Consider the following 23,071-nt stretch of genomic DNA (forward strand, 5'->3'; position numbering starts at 1 on the left):
AATAATTGAAATGTTAAAGTTTGGGTTTAAATTGTAAACTTTAAATGTTCAAAAACTCTTCTATGTTTTTACTATCATCGGTAACAAGAACAATCAATATTTGTGCTATTCCTATGTGTCCAGTCTCTTTGTGCAGTCCCAGCAGCTGCCTGCTGCGCTGAGGTTTGTGACACGGTGACAGTGCTATGATAGCACACGACAACATTTCCTTTTTCCAAACAGAAAACAACTGCCAGAAATTTTCCAATCAAGCATGTATTTATCACCGGGTATCAATTTTGTCTTTGTTTCCAGATTTACGATGAAAGGCAAAAAGGACTGCATTAAAAATTATTAATAGCCTTCTGCCTGTCCTAGTTCAGGCCACTGGGGAAGAAGAGAGCGCTGGTGTAAAAATGCCATTCCGGGCTGTGGAATTCCTCAAGAGCTGGGGTTTTGCCAGCTTTCCAAAGACTTCAGCCACTTGGAGTTCATATCGGTAGTTACAATAAATAGAGAGAGCAGGCCCCGTTACTGATAGAAGCTGGCATAGTCCCAGCAGAGAAAATGAAGCAGCTGGAGGTCTGTTCCTACTGTGGGACACCACCTCTCCTCCTCCACCTCTTCTTCACCATAGCAGTGCTCCCTGCACAGGAACACCCCAATTCAGCACCACAAGGAAAGGCTCCTACCAGCTTCACTGGCTCCCCGTGGATATTTTTTCCCTCTCCCACTTGTGCTTAATGGCAGCCTCCTGGCTGTTGCTGCTGCAGCAAAGCCCAATTATCCAGGAGAATTATCCATCCTGTCCAGCAGTGCCTCTTCCCTTCAGTCAGCTATCACACCCGTCCCACTGCACCGACCATTTTCCTTAGGAAAACATGGCTTTCTGTTCTTCAGAGCATGTGTGGTGGTTGCTGGCTGCAGCTTTCCCTCCATGTCTCCAGGCTTCTTAATGAATCACTGCTTTTTGGCACCGGAGCAACATAAACACATCATTTGGGATGTCTCTGCCAAACATACATACACTTAAAGCAGGTTTTGAAGGATAGAAAGTGAAACATTTAATGAAATGTTCAGGCTGCATAGCTAAAAGTTTCAAAAAAGGACAGAAAATGCACATCTGAGGGTCACGATGGTACCATCAGCCCAACAGCGGGGCTCCCCTGGTATCTTTTGTGGGATGTGTGGAAGGGGATTTACCAGGAATGCATCAGCTACAGCTCCCACCAGGAAAAGCAGTAACAGAAAGTAGCCTCGGAGCAGAGGCCCACTGACCATGGTGGCTGCTAGATGCCTCTCTCTTTCCTTCCTCATCTGCTCGTTCACTGACTCAATGCAACTATACATAGCACGGCAGATTTTTACAGTGATGCTTCCTAGCCTATATGAAGGGGAAAAAAGAGACTTCATCAACAGTAACAACAAGAAAATAGCAAATTAAAAAATGAAGTTTCTCGGCTGCTTAAACCAGCCACATGTGAACACCCTGAATGCCCTTTCAAGGTGCCTGAGCTTGCCCATGGCTTTAACACATCCACTTGCTCTTTCTGGCTTGAGCGAGAATTGAGAAAACTCTCATCTTTGGAAAAGCTGAGAGTGTTTGGCACAACTGTTCTGCTAGTTCCTCTCCATTCAGTGAGATTTTGGAATGAATTTCAATGTGCTGCTGGACTATAATTAGTTCCGAAGGGCAGGAGACCACAGGGGACCAGCTCCTTCCCCTTTAAATGGACAGCTGTAAAGACACAACCTTAAATAATATCCTGAACACCAGCAACGCCTGAAACCTGGACCTGGGCCTGATTAACTGCCAGAAGTCAGAATAATCTCTGCCTTTGTTAAATCAAAGTCATTCCCTATGATGCGAGTTAACTACAGGAATCTCTAGGCCAAAAATACAAGTTTCAGCCTTCAGTTTCATTTCCCCCTTTTTTCTACTTTTACAAAAATATGCATCTTTTTCTTTCCCTACTGAGAAAATGCATTTTTCTCCACTCTCCCATGACTCAAAAACATCCTAAAGATTCTTCCTCTAAGCTTAAGAAAAAGAGGGGGGGGGAAACTTCACCTTTTGGCAAAGATACAGAATGGAAATTTTTTACTCAAAAGAGGATTTTCAAAAAAAAAAAAAAAAAAAAAAGAAAGAAAGAAAAGTAAGAAGCATGTGAAAACAAGGGGTTATAATGGAAACTATTTTCATAGCCAGCTCTAAAGTAAGCACTGCTGTTCCAGAGACACATGGTACTGATGCAAACATTGACCTGGTGCCAAAATCCCTAGCATGTTAGAGGAATCCGGAAGCGCTGCAATATTAAATACACCTCTAAATGTATGTCAGACATCTCCCTGTGTCTGGTCTGCTTACTCTGCACAGCACGGCACTGCACGCTCAATTCATTGGTACCTGCAAAGCAGCTAACAGGGCAGCAGTGAAGGTGCTCCCCAAAGGGTCTCCTGTAAGCCTGACCTTACTGTTCCCACTTGGCAAATCCTGAACCCGTATCCGCTTTCCATCTGCGGCACTTATACAGTGTGTTTTATTGCAGTGTTTGAGCACCCCTCTCCGGTCCTAGGGATATATTATTATCCTCAAGGTCAGATTTCCACATTTCATCGGGAGTGTTGTGGGGAAAAACAGGGGAAGTGCTGCCAGCTCGTGTCACGAAGGGACAGATCTGCTCCCCAGCACAGGCTGGGCCACCCAGACAACATCCAGAACAAAAAATTCCTAAATCTCTGTCTCAACCTCATCTTCTTCGGGGTGTCTGGCTGGCTACAGAAGTAGTGAGGGTATTGTGCTCAGCTGCGTTTCCTTGCTGGCAGAGCCTGCCTGCTATTTTCTGCCTGATTATTCCAGCTGCTCCAAGGCATTTAGCCCAGCCCTGGGCAGTTTTCTCCTACAGCTATCAAGGAAAACTCCCTGTTTGCACCTACCACAATTACAGCTGTGGTACTTGGCCTGCATCTTTGCCGATTCATTAGAAAAACCCACAACAAGTAAAAGGGTTCTAAACAAGGGTGTAAAATGAATCTCCTGCTTTTGTGTAGCCTGGTTGTTTATTTGTGCTTATTTTGAGTGGCAGGAAGGGATGCTCCCTGCCACTCACTTCTTTGCAGGCTTCAGAGGGGAGTGACATCCCCTCCAGGCTGGCTCCACTGGGGTTTTCATGCTCTGCAGAGGCAGCTGAGTGCCTGCAGAGCACTGATCCAGGCTGGTTCTCTGCCAGGTCTGGTGCGAGCTCCCCATCCATTGGTCTTCAAAACCAGTCACCGTCTTTCAGTATCTTCAACAATTTTCCAAACTGGATGTAGTTCTGCTGTTGACAGATTTTACCTAACAGCCTCTACTAGAGCCATCCTCTATGCCAGGAAGCACATCCTCCCTGCTGAGGGAATGACTGTGGATAGGGCTGTTACTGAGGCTCAGGCTTCACACCCTTTCTGATGGGTGTGGAGGAATGCTGCTCTAGTAACCCAACAACAGCTCCCTTGAGAAGGCTTTCTATTTCTAAGGGGTCAGAAAACATGGCAAGGTTTTCCTTATAATGACTGCCATACACATCACACTTGGTCTCTGTGCACTGATAGTTTAAATCAAATGTAAATCTGTGGGGCTGATTTTGCTTTTTAAATTCTCACGCATCATTCGTTTGCGTGCTGGTGGCCAGGGAACCAGCACGCTGTAATCACACCAGTCATGGTTTTTTTTTTTTTTTTTTTTTTTTTTTTTTTTATGTGCTGATCCAGATCATTTTTAACTCAGGTTCATTCAGTTACAAAACCCACGCAGAAGGAAACTAATTACACGAGCTGAAGCAGGAATGCTGTATTGTTCTTGTGGGAAGTGCTTTTACCAATACTAAACATCAATATTACACTTTTTTTTTTTTTTAAACTACCTGCTTAATACAGCAGATTGTTAATGCAGCACATTTAGTTAGTTAAAATGAACAAACTTCATTAAATCAAAATTTAGAGGCATTAAAGCCAGATGGGCTACAGGGGAAAAAATGCAGAGACTTTTAGAGCTAATGTAAATGTAATATTACTGTTTTCAGCTACAATTCAATTAAATAGGGTTGACAGAAGCTTTCACAAAAATGCCCAGGAAGAAAACTTGTCTGTAAAGAAAATCAATTTAAAAGAAACCATACTTCAGATACATCCATAGCTCTGTGGCTCACTGAATTACAATGTCATCAGCAAAGCTGATGGGGGAGAGCCAGCACTGAGATCTTTACTGGTATGTTACTTACTGGGAGAAAAATGACTTAATTTTACAGTGTTTATTGTGCTGAAATGTATTTGAGTGCTGAATAAAGTTAATGCAACCAGACCCACTCCCAAAGGAAGAAAACACACATTTTCAAGAACACAGACTGCCCGGGGAGGGAAGGGGACTCCACTGCTTCCCTAGGCGGCCTGTTCCAGTGCTTGACCACCCTTTCCATGAAGAAACTCTCCTTAATATCCAACCTAAATGTCCCCTGGTGTAACCTGAAGATGTTTCCTCACTTCCTATCACCTTCCACCTGATCTGGGCCCACTGGCTGCAGCGTGGATACCTTCAGTTGTGGCGTTTGATCAGCAAAGTCCAACTTGGCATTGTGCTCCAGTGTTTTCTGTGAAGTCCCTTGAACCAGTGCTATATGGTGTAGGGCTTTCCTGTCACCAGGGCATGCGATGCTGGCTCCATGATTGCATTGTCCAAATAGTGTTAAGAAAAAAACAAAACAAAAAAAAAACAAACCCTAAGACACCCAAGATCACTCAATTTCTATTTTAAAACAGTTGCTGTGTACCACAGTAAATAATTATTTTCCACCAAAATAGCAAGTAAAAGTCTATATAAAGTCTCACCTAACCATACGATGTACCCAAGTACCCTCAAGCCCACATCCCACTCACTCAAACTCCTAAAATGCAATGCAAGATGTCAGAGGCTCCAATTTTCTCATGATCCCCACAGCAAGTATGAAACTCGACCTTGATTTACACATGGTGATAAAACCCACTGTCTGCAAATTTATGAATGTAGCTGGCAGTCGTTAAGTGCATTACGCAGAGGTCAAGTTGATGGTGCCTTTGTTTATTCCTCCTATCTAACGATCCATTGCTGAAGATGTGCCAAAAACTCTCAGCATGTTTTACAACTTATTTATGTGACTGAGAAGCGTGTACTGTGTTTGCCATCCTCATTGTCCCAAAACGAGGAAAATAAATTGGAGTGCAGAACTGGCAGCTGAGAAAAACACAGAGACTTCTTTTTAATGTGTGCAGAGAAAATTCTTATCCCTTTCAAAAGTTGCTCTTCGGAGAGAGCGCCTTCTAGTTGAGTGACAAAACAGGGCCACCTTCATTTTGTGTAGCTGAATTCAAAAAAAGCCATATGTCTCGGCATGGGACATGACATCTGTGGACAAGGGCTGGATGATTTTAAATACATTTATTTAGCAAACATATTTGCTTAGACTTATGCTTATCCATGAGTAGGTATGCTAAACTAATGCAAGTCAGTTGAATGTTGATGCAGGTGAAAAGGCAGACATTTTCTAGTGCAGCCAGCACTGCTGAAAATTTTCTGGGTGCACAGATTTGGTGTTACAGCATCCTGTTAATCCTAAACCATTTTTATAGGTATGAATAGGAGTTCCAGCAGAGAGACCTGGTGCCATTCAGATCCACTGGAAAAGTGTGGAAATGTATCATAGAGACCTGTTTACCAGTCTAATATAAAGAAAATTAAGTAACTGAGTGTTGAGAGATTACGTTAGTAAACTAGTAGGTAAAGAAATTATGGTTCAGGCAGCCTGACAAATTTGGTATTTGCTTATCATGTGATAAATATTAGATGGTTTTGTAAATAATTGTCCCTGTCAAGTTGACTTTGCTAATATAAAGGAACAGAATCCACAATTCAAGCAATTTTTGATTTGTGTAAGCTCTCTAGTAACATTGGTTAACTAAAGGACCACATCACTTTAGTAAGGAAAAGCCATCCCCTCAATGAAGTTGGGCTTGTCTCCCTGTTAATGTTCACACTGAATGTCATTTGTCCGACAGCAAAGCCTTCAAAGTGCCATGATATTTTGCACCTCCCAGGTTAAAAGCTCGCTAAAAGCTAAGCCAGCCCTAAAGGACAAATGAAAACCCCGAATATGAGGATTGTGACCTTCTCTGCAGACAGAAAATTTACATGCTTATGTCATTAGTCTGCTGCTAATAGCTTGTTACTGAATTGCCCAAATGAAAGCTGAACATCACTCAGTGCATCTTTGGTGCCATATCACTGAAGTCACTAAAGTGTATTTCAGAGACAATCGGTTTTATACCTAATATATTACAGACTTGCTGGTGCACAAATAATTGTAACACTTGAGTAAGCTCACAGAGCTGTGCTGGGACTGGCTGGGATGGAATTAACATCTCCTGCAGCAGCCCACACAGTGCTATGCTCTGCACCTGTAGCTAGAGCAGCAGTGATATCACACCAGTGTAGTGTCTGCTGCTGAGCAGTGCTGGCACAGCATCAGGACTCCCTGCAAGCCTCCACAGCCAGCAGGCTGGGGGTGGGCAAGTGATAGGGAGGGGACATCACCAGGGCAGCTGACCTAAACCAACCAAAGGGATATTCCATACCACATGATGTCACACTCAGCAATGAAAGGTGGAAAAATGATGGAGATGGGAGTGGTGGGCACTCGTGAAAACATCTGTCCTCCTGAACAACAGCTACGTGCAGTGAGGCCCTGATTCAAGGACATGGTCAAGCATCACTCGTTGGTGGGAACTAGAGAATAATTCCCTTTTCCCTTTAGTTAAATTATTTAGTAATAATTTTCCCTTAATAGTTATTTTTCCTTTAATTAAATTATCCTTATCTCAACCCGTGAGTTGTTTCTTTCCTTTTCTTCTTCCCTCCTCTTCTGAGGAGGAGGAGTGAGAGAGCAGTTGTGGTGCAGTTCAGCTACCCAGCAAGGTAAAGCCCCACAAGAGCTCACATCTTCCCTCCCCAACACCTTCAGCTGGTGCTGCCAGCCAAAGACAGACAAGAGGATCCCACAGCATGGGGCATCTTCTCACAATCAGATGAATTCTACCAACATTAGCCTACAGTCATTTAGAGAAGAAATTTACATATATAATCACCAAATTGTAAAATAGTTGAAAATAACAGAAGTGACATGGGCCCTAAGGTATAAAATCAATTTCTTCCAGGAAGTTTTCAAGTTTTGAGAGTTACAGTGAAATTCCTTGTACAAGAAGGCAAATTGCATAAAATAAAATACATTTTTGATTGGCCTTTAAAAAGCTGCCACATTTTCTTATGTTAGAGTTCAATCTAAGAAACCCGAGCACTTTTCATGCCTCACTGCTGGCTGGTTATTAGTATAATCTGCAGGAAACAACATAACAATAGGTCATTGTTCCTGAATGTGAGCAAAAGGTTAGAACAACAGCCTACACTCAGGCCTGGCTTCTTGACTCCTTTTCCCTTCACAATGAGCAAAGCATACGATGTGTGTAGCAACTCTGAGGGCATTTCCACTGTGTGCATGGTCTTTTATGCCACTTAACTGCAGGCTGAAGGAGAGCAACGTATAAGGGCATGCTCCTCCTGAAAGCACGTGTAGCTGAAACGGTGTGAGATGTGGGAGCTCACCAGCTGTGAGGTAAGGCATGTCTCAGGCTCCCCATCCTTGCAATGTTTGAATCCCTCACAGTACCCAACAAACAGGCCTGCTACAGGCATAATCTAGGGGGTAGCAGGATATCCGCTTGATAAATCATTCCCTTTCACTAAATAAATCATTCCCTTTCAATAAATTATTCCCTTTGTGGTTAGACCCACAAACACTCAGCTCTACAGCCCCCAGCCCTCCCCTTCACTGCTTCTGAACCACACAAGCACCACCAAAAGCTTTCCTCCTTGGTACCAAAACATCCACACAGGTCCCACCACGGCTGCCTGCCCCACAGCAGTGCCCTGTCATCACTTGCACTGCTGGATAAGTGTTGTCCAGTCCCATTAACACAGTCCTGGAGAGCAGCCTGGTGCTTCTGGAGGAGCCTGCCTGCTTTCAGGTGATACAGGGCTGCCAAAGGAATGCATGTCTGGGGGAAAAGCCTGTAGACAATTAAGCTTATCCTCCTCCCTCATAGAGTGTCTCCAGCTCTGCCACAAAGGGCCTCTCCTCAAGGGGTGCCCCTGGCTTAGGAGCCACCCAGAGAAAGACATTGTAAACCTGAAGGATGACAGGGCATTGAAGTTCCTCCTGAGGTTCTTCCCATGAAAAATAAAATGTAAGTAAACTCTCACCAGCTCAAAGGAGAAAAACACAGCATCTACATAAAACAACAGCAATAAAGCCAGGAAGTGGTTCCTTGCAGCCTGAACAGCAGCACCAGTAATTTGCCTTTTAAGCAGCCAGATTTAGTCAGCAAGCCCTTCCTACCAGACAAAACAGCAAAGTGATTTATTTTTTTTTTTAACCCCAGTTTTCACTGCAGCCCTGTCCGAGTTCCAACTGCATCGCCAGGCTGACAGCAACACTGAGAAATGGGGATGATGCCTGATTTCAAACACTGGAACAGCACCAGAATCCGCCCTCCAACGGAGCAAGTGGAGATAATTGATCTAATTGGTTCTGGCTTGCCCCACCAGCCCCACTTGTACACACTGCATAAAAGTACCATGAGTTAATGTGTTACACGTGAACCCTGGCCAGTGCTGACTCCACGATGAGAAAGAACTGAGCATCTTTCATTTAGCTACTGCACATGCACTGAAAAACACTACAGTGGGCAGGATTTCAAGAAGCCTTTCTCATGCTGAGAGGTAGCCAAGACTTGTATGCCTCTGTGTTACCATGCTGCAGCATCCAACAGCTGGCAATGAAGGCAGATACAGCTAGCTCCCCTGTAAACAGGAGCTTTATTAAACTGGAAGGAGGAATTGTGAGCTTTCATTAGGAAGCATCCTGCTGGAGGCTTTCTAGCACCTGGGACCCTGACTTTCAGCCTATTTAGCAGTCTGTCGGCTGTAACTTCTGAAATACTGTTTTTCCCCTGGTGGTAGTCAATAGTTACATTCCCTTTTCTAATCTGTACCATTCCCAACAAGGTACTTCTACAGATAGATCTTGGTGATACATAGTCACAGATGTGAATGAAGAGGCCCAAACTAATGTTTTCTAGTAAGAAACATTATTGAGATGTTTTCTTTGTGAAATTATACTTACAGAAGTGCAAAGGTGTTTTATGGTGAGATGCAAAGAAGGTCCAGAATATCAGAAATTAGCTTTGGTCAGTCCTTCACTGTGACTCCAGTTGCTGAGTTACAAAGCTTTCCTGAATAGTCCCCATGTTTCAGGCAAGATGGGGGACACCAGAAGTTACCTAACACCCCAGGAGCCATCACTCCAGTGCTCAGAGCAGAGTAAGACACTATCAGTGTTGCAACTACATTTGAAGAGTGCTTTAGCTTTCTGGGACACAGTTCATTGGCTGACTGTGTGCTTCCAGCATTATACTATTATGCAAGTATCCTTCAAAATCACTGCTTCCCAATGCTGTGACTCCCAATCTGTAACTATGACCTAATTATTTCCCTCCCTGATTATAGAGCCTTTCATCCATCCATATTGAATGCATTGGTTTCTCATCTGAAAATACTTTTATATTTTCTTGCTAGTCACTTCTGGTAGCACTACATAGCATGGAGCAGAGAACCAGCTCTTGCTGGGTACCTCCAGAATCACACCAGATGGGTGGCAACAAATTCCCAAATTACATTTGTATTTTGAAACCCAGTATTTAGGCACTAGATAGTTCATTTGATACATAACATATTAATTGTATAATGTCTAGGGTCTACACAGCAGAACCAAGCCAAGCATCTTCCAATGCAGCAAGTTAGATGTATGAAATAATTCCCCCAAACCTGTTTTTCCTCAAGCCCATGTTAATTGGAATTACTTATATTCAGTCCCTTCATTCATTCTGGCTCAGTCTCTGTATCATCTGTTCCATATTTTTGCTCGGGATGGACGTCAGACTCACCAGTTAATGATTACCAGTGTACCTCATCTACTGCTTTTAAGAATTGGTATAACAGATTAATAATCACTTCTTTAAAAGCATGCAGCTTTCTCACAAAGGAGACAAAAGCGCTCTTTGGTAACAATCCTCCATCCACTATGATACACTAACACATGTTGCAGCAGCCTGGGACCTCTCCATCTCTCTGCTCGGCCTGTGTTCATCCTACACATAGAGGAAAGGTCCACCCAGCCCAGCACTCCACCTCCAGCAGTGGCCCTCAGCAATCCAGCTTTCCACAGGCTCCGTGTGGTGGCTGAGCATCACCTCCGCAGGTCAGTGCTCGTGTGCTGCAGGGTGCCTTGTTTTGCTCGGGAAGCATTTTTGCTCCCATGCATTTGCAATGCCTCCTGCACCACGCAAAGCATGTGATGCAGCTGTGCACAAATACGGCAAAGAGATAGCTTGTTCTATAAATGAACAAGCAACAGAATGTGATTTAATGTAACATTCACTAAAACGGGAGGGAAGAATTGGGAGCAAAGTGGAGGAGCCGATATGCTTTTTTAAGATGGTAAAAAATGATTCTTTTTTAAATCTTGGACTAGTCATCTTTGACATGGCAAATTCCAAAATAACTGAGAGACCACTTCTCAGCTGTGGGAAGTAATCTTGTACCAGTGATGAATAATATCCAGTTTCTGAGTGTTTGTGCCTAGCCAATGTGATCAGGGAGTTGACAAGGAGAGAAAAGATAGGGCACATGAAAACTTTCTCTGCTATTTCTCTCCACTGAAAAGAAGCCCAGTTTGATACAAGTAAGTTTTCTCTTCCCAAATTTGTTTGTTCTGTGTTTTTAGAGACCAAACTGGTGCGAAAATTTCACCCTCTCCCCTTGTGAGACAGCAACGGGGTGGCAGCTTAAGCCCCCAGTGCAGGTGTGGTCTTGCCAGTGCTACAGCTGAACCTGGAAGATGATGTGCAGGCAAATGCCGGATCTGAGCACAGCAACCTACTTCCATGGCACCAGCTGCAGAGCTGGAGCTTTACTGCACAGTGCATAGCACAACTCGTGAAAGTGCAGGAAATAAGTACTCCAAATCCCTCTGCAAAGCCTCGGGAAGCTTCAGCTGCCAAGCTACTAATATTTTCAAAACACTTTTTTCCCTTTTTCATCCTGCCTATAATACAATGGGACTGTGAAGGCTGGCAGAAGAAGAAAAAACAAACAAACAACAACAAGCCCCCCAGTTGGGCAGGTTTGCACAGAGCACGCAGAGCAGCGTGGAAATGGGAGCAGAGGGCACCAAGGGACTTATCAGGACCAGTCCATCACAGTAGCAGGCAACAGACACTTTGCATCCTACCAGGCTTTTAGGTATTTCCTAAGCCATAAAAAGGCAAAGGTGCAAAAGTCAAGAGGAGGAAAAGAGAGACTGAGGTCACACAGCTCCATCCACACAATGCTGCTAGGTTTATTTTTGTTGGTTATTCAGGCAAACACACATCAGCTGTCTTTCATGACAGTGACTACCCTCTTCTCCATTGGCAGTCTGAGGTACTACCTGAGGTGCCATTTATTGACCCGTGAAAAAGCTTCAAGGCAAAGCAAAGGAAGCCAAGATCATGCACAAGAGGCAGAAATGTCACAAAACCATGGTTCAGTGCTGGTCGCAGGAAGGATGCTAACTTCTGCCTTCACCTGGTGTTCGCCTGGAGGCGGTCCTCTGAAAGTACTGCTCAAGCCTGTCTACATCCAGAAGAGGTGCACAAACTCCAACAGGTGAGAGCCATCTGCACTGATGGATAAGAAAAGCTAATTTTTCCCTCAAGTTTTTATTTATTTATTTATTTATTTATACAAAAAAAAAAAAACAAAAACAAAAAACTGTGCTTGCAAGCAGCGGTGAGGGAGGTCATTCTTTACATCAGTTGAGCTTTTCATGGCACTGAATTAGCCAGGCATTGCGTCACATAGACAACAGCATCACAACGGGTAAGAGGGCTGCAGAGAGAAGCAGCCTTTACCAACGCACGCACAGCATTGCTAATGCGGCAGCAAAACACCACTCTCAGAAAAGTGCTTTTAAACAGCAGCCGTGCAATCTGCCCCCTCAAGCCAGTGGCATGTCATTAGGTTGTTCGCACACGGTGCAGAAGAAAGAGCGATGCAGGCAGCCACCAGAGAGGGGAAGGGGTCCCACCACCCTCTCTTATCCCTCCCTGGGAGCAGGGAACATTTTAGGGTGGGAGGGTGGAAAGGACGCTGGCTATTCTTTCTCCTAAAATAACATTCTACGTGATACTGAGCAATCCGGCTGGTTTGCCAATATTATGCCTGCCCAACTTACTTTGCAGGCAAGTCTCCTGAACAGGGTATGAAGGAGTACCCACAGCACCTACAGAACTCCAGAGGCTGCCCAGGTGACAGAAATTTAACTGAAATTCCAGAGCTCTGCATACAAGTACTTCAACTCCTGTGCTGTGTGTGTTAAACATTCAATACCCAGCACTAAAACAATTATCATTAACAGATGTTGCATTATTTTGAAACGGAGGACAATAAAATAATATTCATCACCCTCAGATGTTCCTGACATTGCAAAGTAAATCGTTTACCTTGATGGATCCCAAAATCTTGCTCAAGACTTCACCACAGCCTCAGAGCCCCCTGCTTGCAGGTAAGAAAGCATTTTTCCCACTGTCTAGGCTGTCTAAACTTGCAAATGCCCCGACACAGTCCACACAGCGTGCTGAAGGAAAAAAAAATTGTTGAGCTCTGTAGGAAAAGTAGGCAAGGTGGAGCCTGCTACTGGCTCCCATCCCACCTTTAAGCCCCAGCCCATCCTTGTTCCTAAATTCTGTGATGCTTTACATCTCCTGAAGCCACACATGTCTAAGTAAGCAGCCACTTTGACCTCTTGCAGGCACCCCTCAAAACCTTAAGCTGCCCTGTAGGAAATGCATGCATACGTCCTCCAGAAGACATATAACACATCACAATCACTGCACTAAGTGACACGAACTAGGGAATTTAAAAGTTACATTTGGCAACCTGCCCTAACTGTGTTCTAATTATTTCTTAATATCCCAATTTAAGGGCAGCACGTTGGCCCCAATTTTAAATTGTCTGGCATTTAGAAGTTTGTGTCACAGAATTAAACAGTTTTCAGATTCTTTATTGAAAACTGCTGATTGTGTATTGCCTGACAAAGCAAAATGTCTCCATTAGAATAATGATTTATTGTAAATATGGTAGTATTAAGGCTGACTATTCTGGGCATTAAAAATGCATGGAAAAAATCCATTGAAAAAAGTGTTATGTGAACTGTCATAATTTGTCAGTTTAATGTCTTTGTCATTTGCATCTCTTCTTAAAATGCCAAGAGCAATTAAACCTTATCCCAGCACTAGAAGTTGCCAAATTTCATTTGAAATTAAAACAGAATAATGCGTCATGTTAGTTATTTTAATAATATTAAACAACAAAAACAGAAACAGAAAAAAAGAAAAAAAAAAGAAGATAAAAGGCGAAATAACTACCGCAGCTACAATCAAAGAAGTGAAAATACACGCACTATTTTTGTGATATATGCATGCACAAGAGCTCTGTAGGCTTCCTGCACTAACAGCCCTTTTCCTTTGGCAGTAAGGCCCCAGCTCAGCAAAGCATCGCTGGACTGTGCTCTAAATGCCAACAAGCAGCTTCTAGCAGCACGCATTTTCTGCTGGTTGGAGATAGCCATATTGCGGCTCCTCTCCCCACATGGCTTCCACGCGAGCCTCCGTAACCAAAAACCCCTCACTTTTTGGAGTGCCTCAAGCCCCAGGGAGAAAGACAGAAGGGACTCATGAGTCAGCAGGAGCTGCAGCGAGGATGAATCTGTCCCAACGTTGTCTCCTGTGGCAATACCAGCTGCTGTCACATTTGCCTTGGAATTTGTGGAATTTTGATGGAAGTGTGCTCTGCTAGCACAGGTCAAGCAAGAGACCAGAGGCTTATTTCTGGAGGTGTCCCCCACTGCATCTGCATCCCTTTAAAGACCCTGGGATGGTCTTCATGATTATGAAATATCCTGGTACTACTCAGAAAATTATTTTAAAGGATTTTAGCATTTAATATATATATATTTTTTTTATAATTGTTACAGAAACGTTGATGCTGAGCAAACTAAAAATAACTAAACATTTGCTCTGGCCAGCTCAGTTTCTTCTGGACCCTTTTGCTTATTTGAAAACTAGATGTGACCAGGGACCTTATCCCACCCCAATTTGAGACATGCGTTCCAAGAAACTCAGATACCCCATTGCCAAGAGGCCAGGGTCGAGTTCATCTGGCCCCTTCTGCCAGCAGAAAGGGATGAGAGCAGCTGGGCTGCTTTGCTCAGGACTGGCACGTGCCTGCTGGGGGAAGGCTGTGAGGCAGCCTTATAGTCCTAAGCTACTTATTTTTTTTCCAATTTTACTTCAGGAGGAAGTTTTATCAATGTTTTATATGAAAATGTAAAAAATGGTTAAACACTGGGAGGGGAGGCTTTTTGATAGAATTCCAGCCAGTCTGCTTTTAGCGCCCAAAGCAATACCCCTGCAAAGCACTCCATAATTAAGCATCGAATTTCCTACAAGATTCACAGCCAGAGACAATGAACGATGATTAAATGGCACCAGGCTGGATCCTTATTATCGGCCACCTGCTTTTCAGTCACATGATGTTGCTTTCCCCTTTGTGGATAACTTCAAGCCCCTCAATTTGGGGTCTTCCAAGGCCCTGGAGCCCAGGCTGCTTTTATCCAAATGATTTGTGCCAGCGTCTCTTAACACAACCCTTCCTCCTCCTGATTGCTCCCTTGTGCTCTCAGAATGGTTGGCTCCTGCAGCAGTGGTCTGGTTGTTGCTAGAAGCATGTAAGGAAACAGTACCTGTAAAACGGGTTTCTATGTCCATGCACAACACTTCCTTCCTCACAACAGGTGGCAGTGATGATTCAGAGCTCAGAACAGGGGGGTCTGAGGGTATTTTGCCAAAAAACACACAGGCAGTAGACGTAAATATAAGGTACAGACTCAGTACCTGATGGGCTGGTGCTTGCTAGCTCTTTTGGTCAGGAAACAGAATCAGAATTTGTTAGAAAATGAAAACTGCATCACACAACCTCCCCAGAACAGCCAGAGTTCATGGGGCTCCTTTATAAGAAGTGTTGTGGAGGCTGGAATTGTTGCTGGAGTATGATGAGTGTGAAGTGCAACCCCAGCATTTCCGGCCAAGAGGTTACCCAAAAACCATTCTAGGCAGAGTTGGTGGACCATCACTAGGTTAGAAGATGTACCATCATTTTAGTCCTGCACAAGTTTCTACAGATACTCAGAGGCTACATCAATGCCAACTTGAAAACAGACTGGGAGCTGCATCCTCACGGGAAAGTTTAATCCTGACAAACATTTTCCAAGAATACGACTTTATAAATGTTCTGTCCAGCTTCTGGGTAAAGGGGCATATGCCACGGGTATTATTCTAAAATTACAGGAGGAAGAAAGTCAGCTTTCTAGGAGATGGTGGTGACCTGTGACACACTACAACATCTGCCTCAACTGAGGCCATGAACACAAATAGGAGGCAAATAAAGACACACATTGTAGTGTAAAAGAGCTGATGGTTGCTTTGTATTTTATTGTCCAGGTGACAACCATTTTGTGATCTATAGCAAAAAGCATGTGAACCCAGTAGAAGTCAGCGTGACTTCACTAATAACCATGCTTTGCAAAGATACTGAGGGAACTTTTACGTAAGCGTGGGGTGGAGAGAGGAAGGAGATGCTGATGTGCTTTCCAAAAACATCTTCACACTGATGGAGAAAAAAAAAGGAGGGGTGGGGGGAGAACAAGCACACATACACAAGTCACTTGGGCAAGGTACTACCCAAGGTCAAAACAGAAGCTGCCAGTAGGACAAGGCTGATTTTGCTGCTGGAGTTTGGAGCTGTCATTGCGCTAAGAGCTGGCAAACCCACAGTTACACACACTGCCAGTGTCTGCGGGGCAAGTTGTTTTGTTTCAGGTTTCCAAATTGATAAGGATGGAAAGGGACAATTCAGCCAAGCTTAAGCCATGGATGGCCAAAGTATTTCAGAGCCCTTTGTGGGCACCAAGTGAACCTTACAGAACATGGTGAGGCTGTTGGGTAGCCTGGCTCTGCACACAGACAAGCTGTGCCACACCAGACTTAGAACATGGAGAGTTCATCAGAAAACCAGGAACATAATCTGAATCCCAGATCTCAGCTTCCTCTTCCAACTACTTGTTTTTCCTTAACATTTAATAACAACTACTCTTTTTCCTTAAAATTTAATAAGACGTCCACTGTTTGCCACAAGTATAGGTAAGACATTACAAGGTATCTATAACCTCAATTCTTAACAAGCTTTCAATCCTGGCATTCCTACATCTAAAGGATGCTAAATAAGTCCTATTGACTTACTGAAAGACAAAAATGATACATTAATTCAAAAGCAAGGGAGTTACAGCCAGCAGACAGCTTCCTGTGTCTCCTAACCTTCCTGTGACACGTGCCATCATGCAGAAGAAGGCTCAGCTGATACTTGCTATTCACCCTGCCCCACCACGAGTGAGTGCAGTCTTGCTTCTGTGGACTAATCTAAATTTCACTGCTGGTCAGAGAAGAAGTTCAGTATGCTATTGGATCAAAGATAGGATATTCAGTATCCAAGACTGCCAGTCCCTTTAAAACAGCTTATTTACTGGGAAGCACAGTCCACAACCCCAGCCATATAGTCGACATAATTCAGGGTAACAATTAACCACAGCCAGCTCATTACTGCTACAGTAATATTCCAAGTGCAAAGAAGTCACGTAAATCCCCAAGAAAGATGAAACAAGGCCCCCTGGTTTTGTCTGAGGCTAGGATCACATTCACAATGTGGCACCTCACTGTGGTGTGGCTCACCCTGTCAAACCCCTGCCCCCAGGCACCTCGCACCAGCATGCCTTGTGGTTATGAATTAGCACGCGAGACTCGTCCACTTGAAGGTGAGATACCAGGCAGGCAGGACAGAGTGGAGGAAGAGCTCTGGGGGAAGGGATAGTGCTGATCTCACTCCTTCTGGCAGGAAATCCCAAAAAAAGCATCACTTGGGAGCACGTCTGTTTCCGCAAGCTCCTCTCTTCCTGCTACACAAGTTTCTTGCTACTTTTATATTCTCTTTCTTTCCCATGAGTTATTTCCAGCCCTCCCTTGTTGTTTTTTTTTCTTGATGTGAGTGTTGTTGTATCATTACTGACTTCAGCCGTGTGCCTGGATCGAAGCAGTGGCAGGCAGCAAAGCTGCAGCCCTGGCCCCACTGGGGGACGTGGGCAGGGGGGCTGCTGGTGCCTCCCCTGCAGCAGCAGGCAGTCTCACAGCTGAATACCTGCGGCCAAACTGTCAGAGACAAGGGCTGCCAAAACAGGCCAAAAAATGCTGCTAGAACTGCCCTGCCATGCCATACACAGATTGATGAATATTTTATTGTTATTCCAGGAAAGGCTTTTAAAAGAGCACATGAGACAACAGTTGTGTGGAGCCGTCTCAGTGGCATGGATTAAAATAAGCAACCCAACATTGAAATGAAGGGACTTCTTAAATGAAAACCTTGTTTCTTGAAACCATGAAATAGCATGGACCTAATCAGCTGACTTATTAGTAACACTGATCTTTCTAAATAACAGTTTGGACCAGAAAAAATGATTTTGATGATGGCACAGAATATGACTGATTAATTACAGAGATATTTCTGCTATGTGGAGCAGGGGATGGAGTTTTGCCCAACAATTATCCATGGTCTGACTCTGAAAGTCTCTTTGGCAGCATGATGAATGTAATAACAAAGGCCTGATTCACTGACACCGATAGCTAAATTGTTATTTCTGACACTCGGCGGCTAAAACTTCCAGCTCAGCTAGGACTATGCCATTCTGTGCTGCCAGAAATGGCATCTCTTTAGGAGGAATCCAGGCAGGTAATCCAGTCTGTATACATGGGCATGTTTACATTTCAATTGGTGAGCTACTGGAGAACAAACTGATAGGGCAGTTGGTTTTATGGCTGCAGATAGCCCGCTCCTTTCTGTTTGATCACCAACTGGTAAATGCCCAGATTTCAGCACAAGACATCCCTGTGAAATGAAGGGGGGAATGGACCAGGCCCACAGAGGTGCCAGCTGTGCACTTCCCATGCTGGCACCCAGCTCCGTGTGGTTTCCATTAGGGGTCAAGTGCCTTAAAAGTCTTTCTGCAGGTACTCTGGGAACAAATCGACCTTCTCAGTGAGGCTTACTGCCACCAGTTGTTGGGTTTTCTTACCCAGTCCTTAACTATTCTTCCATTATTTTAATGAAGTTCAATTGTATATAAATTGTTTTCTTGAAAAAAAAAAAAAAAAGAAAAAAGAAAAGTATCAGTCACTGTTTCTGCATGAAATTGAATAAATAAATAAATCTGGAGCTATTCAGCAAACTGGCCTTATAAGAGGCTTTGCAAATAGTTGGTAAAGTTGTGCAGAGGGCAAAGCCTTACTTACTTTAACTTCCAAATTTTGCAGACCTCAAGGAAACTGGAATCTTCCTAAGGCAGAAAAAAAAAAACGCATAGGAAAATCTGTTTCTATGGTTTTCAGATACCAGCTTCCCTCTTCACCCCCCCCCTCCAAAAAAATGGCCTTTAAAATAAATGTGACTCATTCCAAAGCAGATTCTTATAGCTGGATTAAAGTGATAGCTCTGTCAAGACTTCAGTAGTATTAGTTGCTGATGCTGGAGAGTTTAAAAACCTGGAGGAATTAACTGCTTAGGGTATCTCTTGCCCAAAGGCAGTCTGTACTGGAGAACAGGGATCCTTCCCCTCTAACTGGAAAATTCTGCCTCGTCATGGAATATCAAACACACATTGTTAACATTTATTAGGTTAAGTCTTCTCAGGAGCTAGCCAAAGCACCAAGCGCAGAGTATTCCTCATCTTACTTGCTTCACAGAAATGAACATTATATAAGGACAGAGTTAGTTTTTGAGCTCACAGGTACCAGCAATGTAGTTTTCCATGATGGCAACATTTTAATTTCAGAAAGGGGATTTTTTTTGGTCTTGCATTTTATAGAGAGAAGAGCAAGAATTTGTTTTGTCATAGAAACATAGCACACCTGAGGTGGTATTGACCAGGACAGCTAAGCAGACATAGGTACGAGTTTTCCTATTATTATAAGATTTAAAAAATAATAATAGGAAAATAAGAAAGCTGCACTCATAGCATCATTTCTGAATTCTACCATAGATTTTCTTCTCATACGTTGTAGAGGTGATCATCACTTTTAAGGTTAATACTAGACAAATCTGATGACTGGAGCAGGTTTCAAAGGTCACAGAGTCTCCTGCAAATTCTATATCCCGGTACGAACTGTCCTACTATCAGTGAATCACTGAGACACTGACACCTTCAAGTTTTACAGCAGTCAAAGCCACATGCAAAACATCCATCACAAAAAAGCACTTTTTGTAACGCTTAGGGATACGAGGTAATGCAAGAGGGAAATGCAAATAACCCATTTCATCACATATGCAATGGTGGTATTGTGTGCACCTCCTTAGAAACCATGCAGTGCATTATTTGGCATGAAAATGCATGATCTAAAGTTGGAACATCAAAGAAAACAATAAAAAGTGCAAATGTATTCAGTATTTTATGTTCTAAATATAAGAGAGCAAACTAGTATATAGAGGGAATAGAAGCAGTTTAAAATGATGCAGGTACAAGATACGCACTATCCACTTTTGGTCGGCTTTTTTAGTTACCTGTACACACCTATTGCAGTCTGTGAAAGATATTTTCCTACTCAGCTATATACATTTCCCATTCCTTCCACATTTCCTGCATACAGCTTTTCAAACAGAACCGAAAATCTTAGGAAGGCAGATCCTACGTTACAGTTTTGATCACATTTCAAGGAAAAACAGACTTAAAACAGAAAAGCTGACTGATAAAGGGTTAAAAACTTAAGCGTGTCACATTTTACACATAGAAATTTGCTCTAATAAAGGACATTGAAATGGAAGGAGCTAAAGGCTAAAGCAACACATCTCCTGCAGCAAGTGAGAGAGGCAGAAAACGAGCCCCGTAGCTCCGCTAAGAAGGAAGATCTGTTTTATTTCACTTACCAGCATTATCCATTTTCCCCCGTTCGGTACTGAAAAAGCAGAGTTCCCCAGAAAAGCAGCCAGTACAGTCTCCTGCTCACTGCTGAAGCTGGCTGCCCTTCTCCTGGTTATTAGACCTTGCTGGCAGTCAGAGCATACTTCATGCACTGACTGCAGTAGACATCACCAGGAAATTTATATCTCCAAGGATGACAAACAGCCATTAGCTCCATTATAGGCTGATTAAGATTGTGTGAGCCTATCAAGTAGATACTTAAATCCCCCAGGGTTTTACCTCTTCAGGGAGAAAACAAAAGAACTCCAAGCCTGTAATATTGAATATACGTTTCTGAAAAGTAAAAGCAGCACTAATGAGGATATGTTTAATGGGTAGGGAGGCAAAACTTTAAATAAAAAGGGGCTATATTACAAAGCAAAAGGCTATGATTTATCAGTGACGCAAGAGCAAAAGTTTTAAGGAAATAAAGGGGAAGGAATCTATGGCTGAGAAAGTATTAGGTTAGATTATAGTCCGCAGACCTCAGCTGTGGCTGTGCTTTAAATCCTACAAGTTCTACACCTGATGTTCTCTGGGGTTCGTGAGAAACAGAAGATGTGCTTATCTGCAACTGCCTGCCAATCTATTAACTGTCTCAAGACATCTATCATTATACTGTTCATAGCTAAATGTAAGGAAAGGATGAAGAGAAACAACAGGGCTTTGCTTGTTTTAATGGTAAAGTAAGAGCACACTGAAGGGACTGGGATCAGTAAAATCTGAACAACATATGTTGAAGTGAACAGGTATTACTTCTAAACTTTCAACACCACACAAGTCTTTGATGCACGGAATTTTCCCCCATAGAAAAAAAAGTCAAAACCAGAATAGACTTCTAAACATTTATTTTTCATACACTTCTAGAGTTTTCTCCTTATAAATGAAATATATATATATACATATACACACACACACACGCGCGCATATATATATATAAATAAAAAATTTTTCTCCTGGCAGCAGAGGGTGAACAGAAGCAGTATTTGGAGGCTACAGTGAATGTGGGCTCCATCCCCCTTTTGCCACTGATTTTCTGTGTAACCCTAAACTGGGCATTTTGTGCCACTGTGTTTGCCTAGGGGTGAAAGCGAGACTATTATACACTGAATTTGGTGAAGTTCATTGGTGAGACAGAATATCACAAAGTACTGATGCTACATAAACATCACACAATGTCCTCACCATGTTTTTCTCTTTCTTTTTAATAATTCACTTGGCTACTCCAGTTCTCTCTTCTGCAATGGAAATGAAATACAGATTTTTGTGTCTTTACTATATTGACATGAAACCCCTCAACCTCAGGGCATCACATGAGCAACAAAATACATCATCCATTCATCACCCCTTCACTGCCCCTTTGATCTTATTTGTCCTTTCTAAATGTTAAATGAAAAGACAGTTGCAGCCCTGATCCATTTGCACTGACAAAGCAGTGGAGAGAATCAATGGCTGAGAGCTAAAGTCATCAGCAAGAATGGAGAATATCTAGGGCACGCTGGATATATTCTGTATTACAGAAAGGAAGCGCTTGGAGGGCTAAGGAGAGAATAAAGACTAGAAATCTGTCACACTTCATATTAAGGTTCTATTTATAAGTGGCTTATAAAGAGCTTATAAAAAAAATAGAAGCCATCATGAGCATGTTGCATTAGTGTGTGTTTCAGATAGCTGTAGCTACACTGATGCAAGAGGTTAAAAATGACCAATAAGGAGCTTGTTTGCCTGCTGGATCCTGTATCGGTTAATGACAATTGATTCATGTGGCAATTGAGGTTATTGGCTTAGGCACACCTGATGAAATCTGGTTGCTTGGGAGCACCTGGCTGGAGGTGGTGAGATGGCCACCTGGTAGATGAATCCAGTATCATAGCCATGTCAGGGCAGAAGGGCATGCAAGCATCTTAAATCCTAGTGAGTATGCTAATGTTTTGTGATGGTTAAAGCTAAGAGGTTTAAAAAGCAGCTGGTTTTTAAACCAATCTGCTGTGAGTTTCACTTGGACTATGCATCAGGCAATGGAGGAAACCAGGCCTGACCCTGGTGGCTGGGGATAAAGGTGGGCAACAGCTGGTGCCCAAGAGCCCAAGGGAAGATACAAAGCTGCACCTACTCAGAGCTCAGGTAAATGAAGAGGTCTGGGCAGTGACTATTTCTACATAGTAGGCAGGTCCCAGTGTGTGCACCATGGCTGAACCCCACCTGCAGGGCAGATGGGCTTCATGGTGACCCTCAGGGTGCTGGACCCCCAACCACGCAGACAAGAAGACCCGTGGGAGCACGCCACATGTCCCTTCCTGCCCACGCACACGTTTCCTTCCCAAGAAGCCCTGGAAGGTGATAATGTGTGCCCAGACCCCGTCCTGACATGCAATTCAGATATAGTCACAGCCTCAGGTCAGCTGAGGATCAGGACTGCAAGGTGCTAACGAGGGTGTGGGAAGTCTCAGTTGCAACAGCTTGATAAGCCATGAGTTTGGGTGCTTTATCGGGGCTGTGTGACAAGTAAAATGTTATTAACTCTTGAAAGATGACTAAAAATGGAAACTTAATATGATTTGTGACCTATATCTCTGCCGTTTGAACATAAAATATCTCACTGGGAACTTTCCAAAAATAGAAAACTTTACAAAACACACGGCATTTTTTTCTTGTAGGCAATTAGATTATTGAACAGGAATTAACAGATGTGTGTGATCAGATGCAATTGCTGGATTAAAGCCATATCTCCCTGACTGCACACAGGCGAAGGAAAGATACAGATACTGGGCGGAGTTGAATAGCAGGCTGTGACTGCTATTTAAAAGCCAAATATG

At 43.3% G+C, this 23,071-nt stretch overlaps 1 protein-coding gene across 3 annotated transcripts in view; it reads right to left on the minus strand.

Annotated features, from left to right (window-relative positions):
- Positions 1-23,071, minus strand: part of PHACTR2 (phosphatase and actin regulator 2) — a 135,463-nt gene that overhangs the window by 87,223 nt on the left and 25,169 nt on the right. The window contains exon 1 of one of the 3 annotated variants that reach the window (XM_084515859.1): positions 20,222-20,593. The exons of the other annotated variants lie outside the window; for them this stretch is intronic. Within the exon in view, the coding sequence (XP_084371985.1) occupies positions 20,222-20,234 (13 nt within the window). The 5' untranslated portion in view covers positions 20,235-20,593. Of the gene's footprint in view, positions 1-20,221; positions 20,594-23,071 lie in introns of those variants that run through there. 3 annotated transcript variants of the gene reach the window in all.

This window comes from Aythya ferina (assembly GCF_964211825.1).
Source record: "Aythya ferina genome assembly, chromosome: 3".
In the NCBI taxonomy this organism is placed as follows: Eukaryota; Metazoa; Chordata; class Aves; order Anseriformes; family Anatidae; genus Aythya; species Aythya ferina.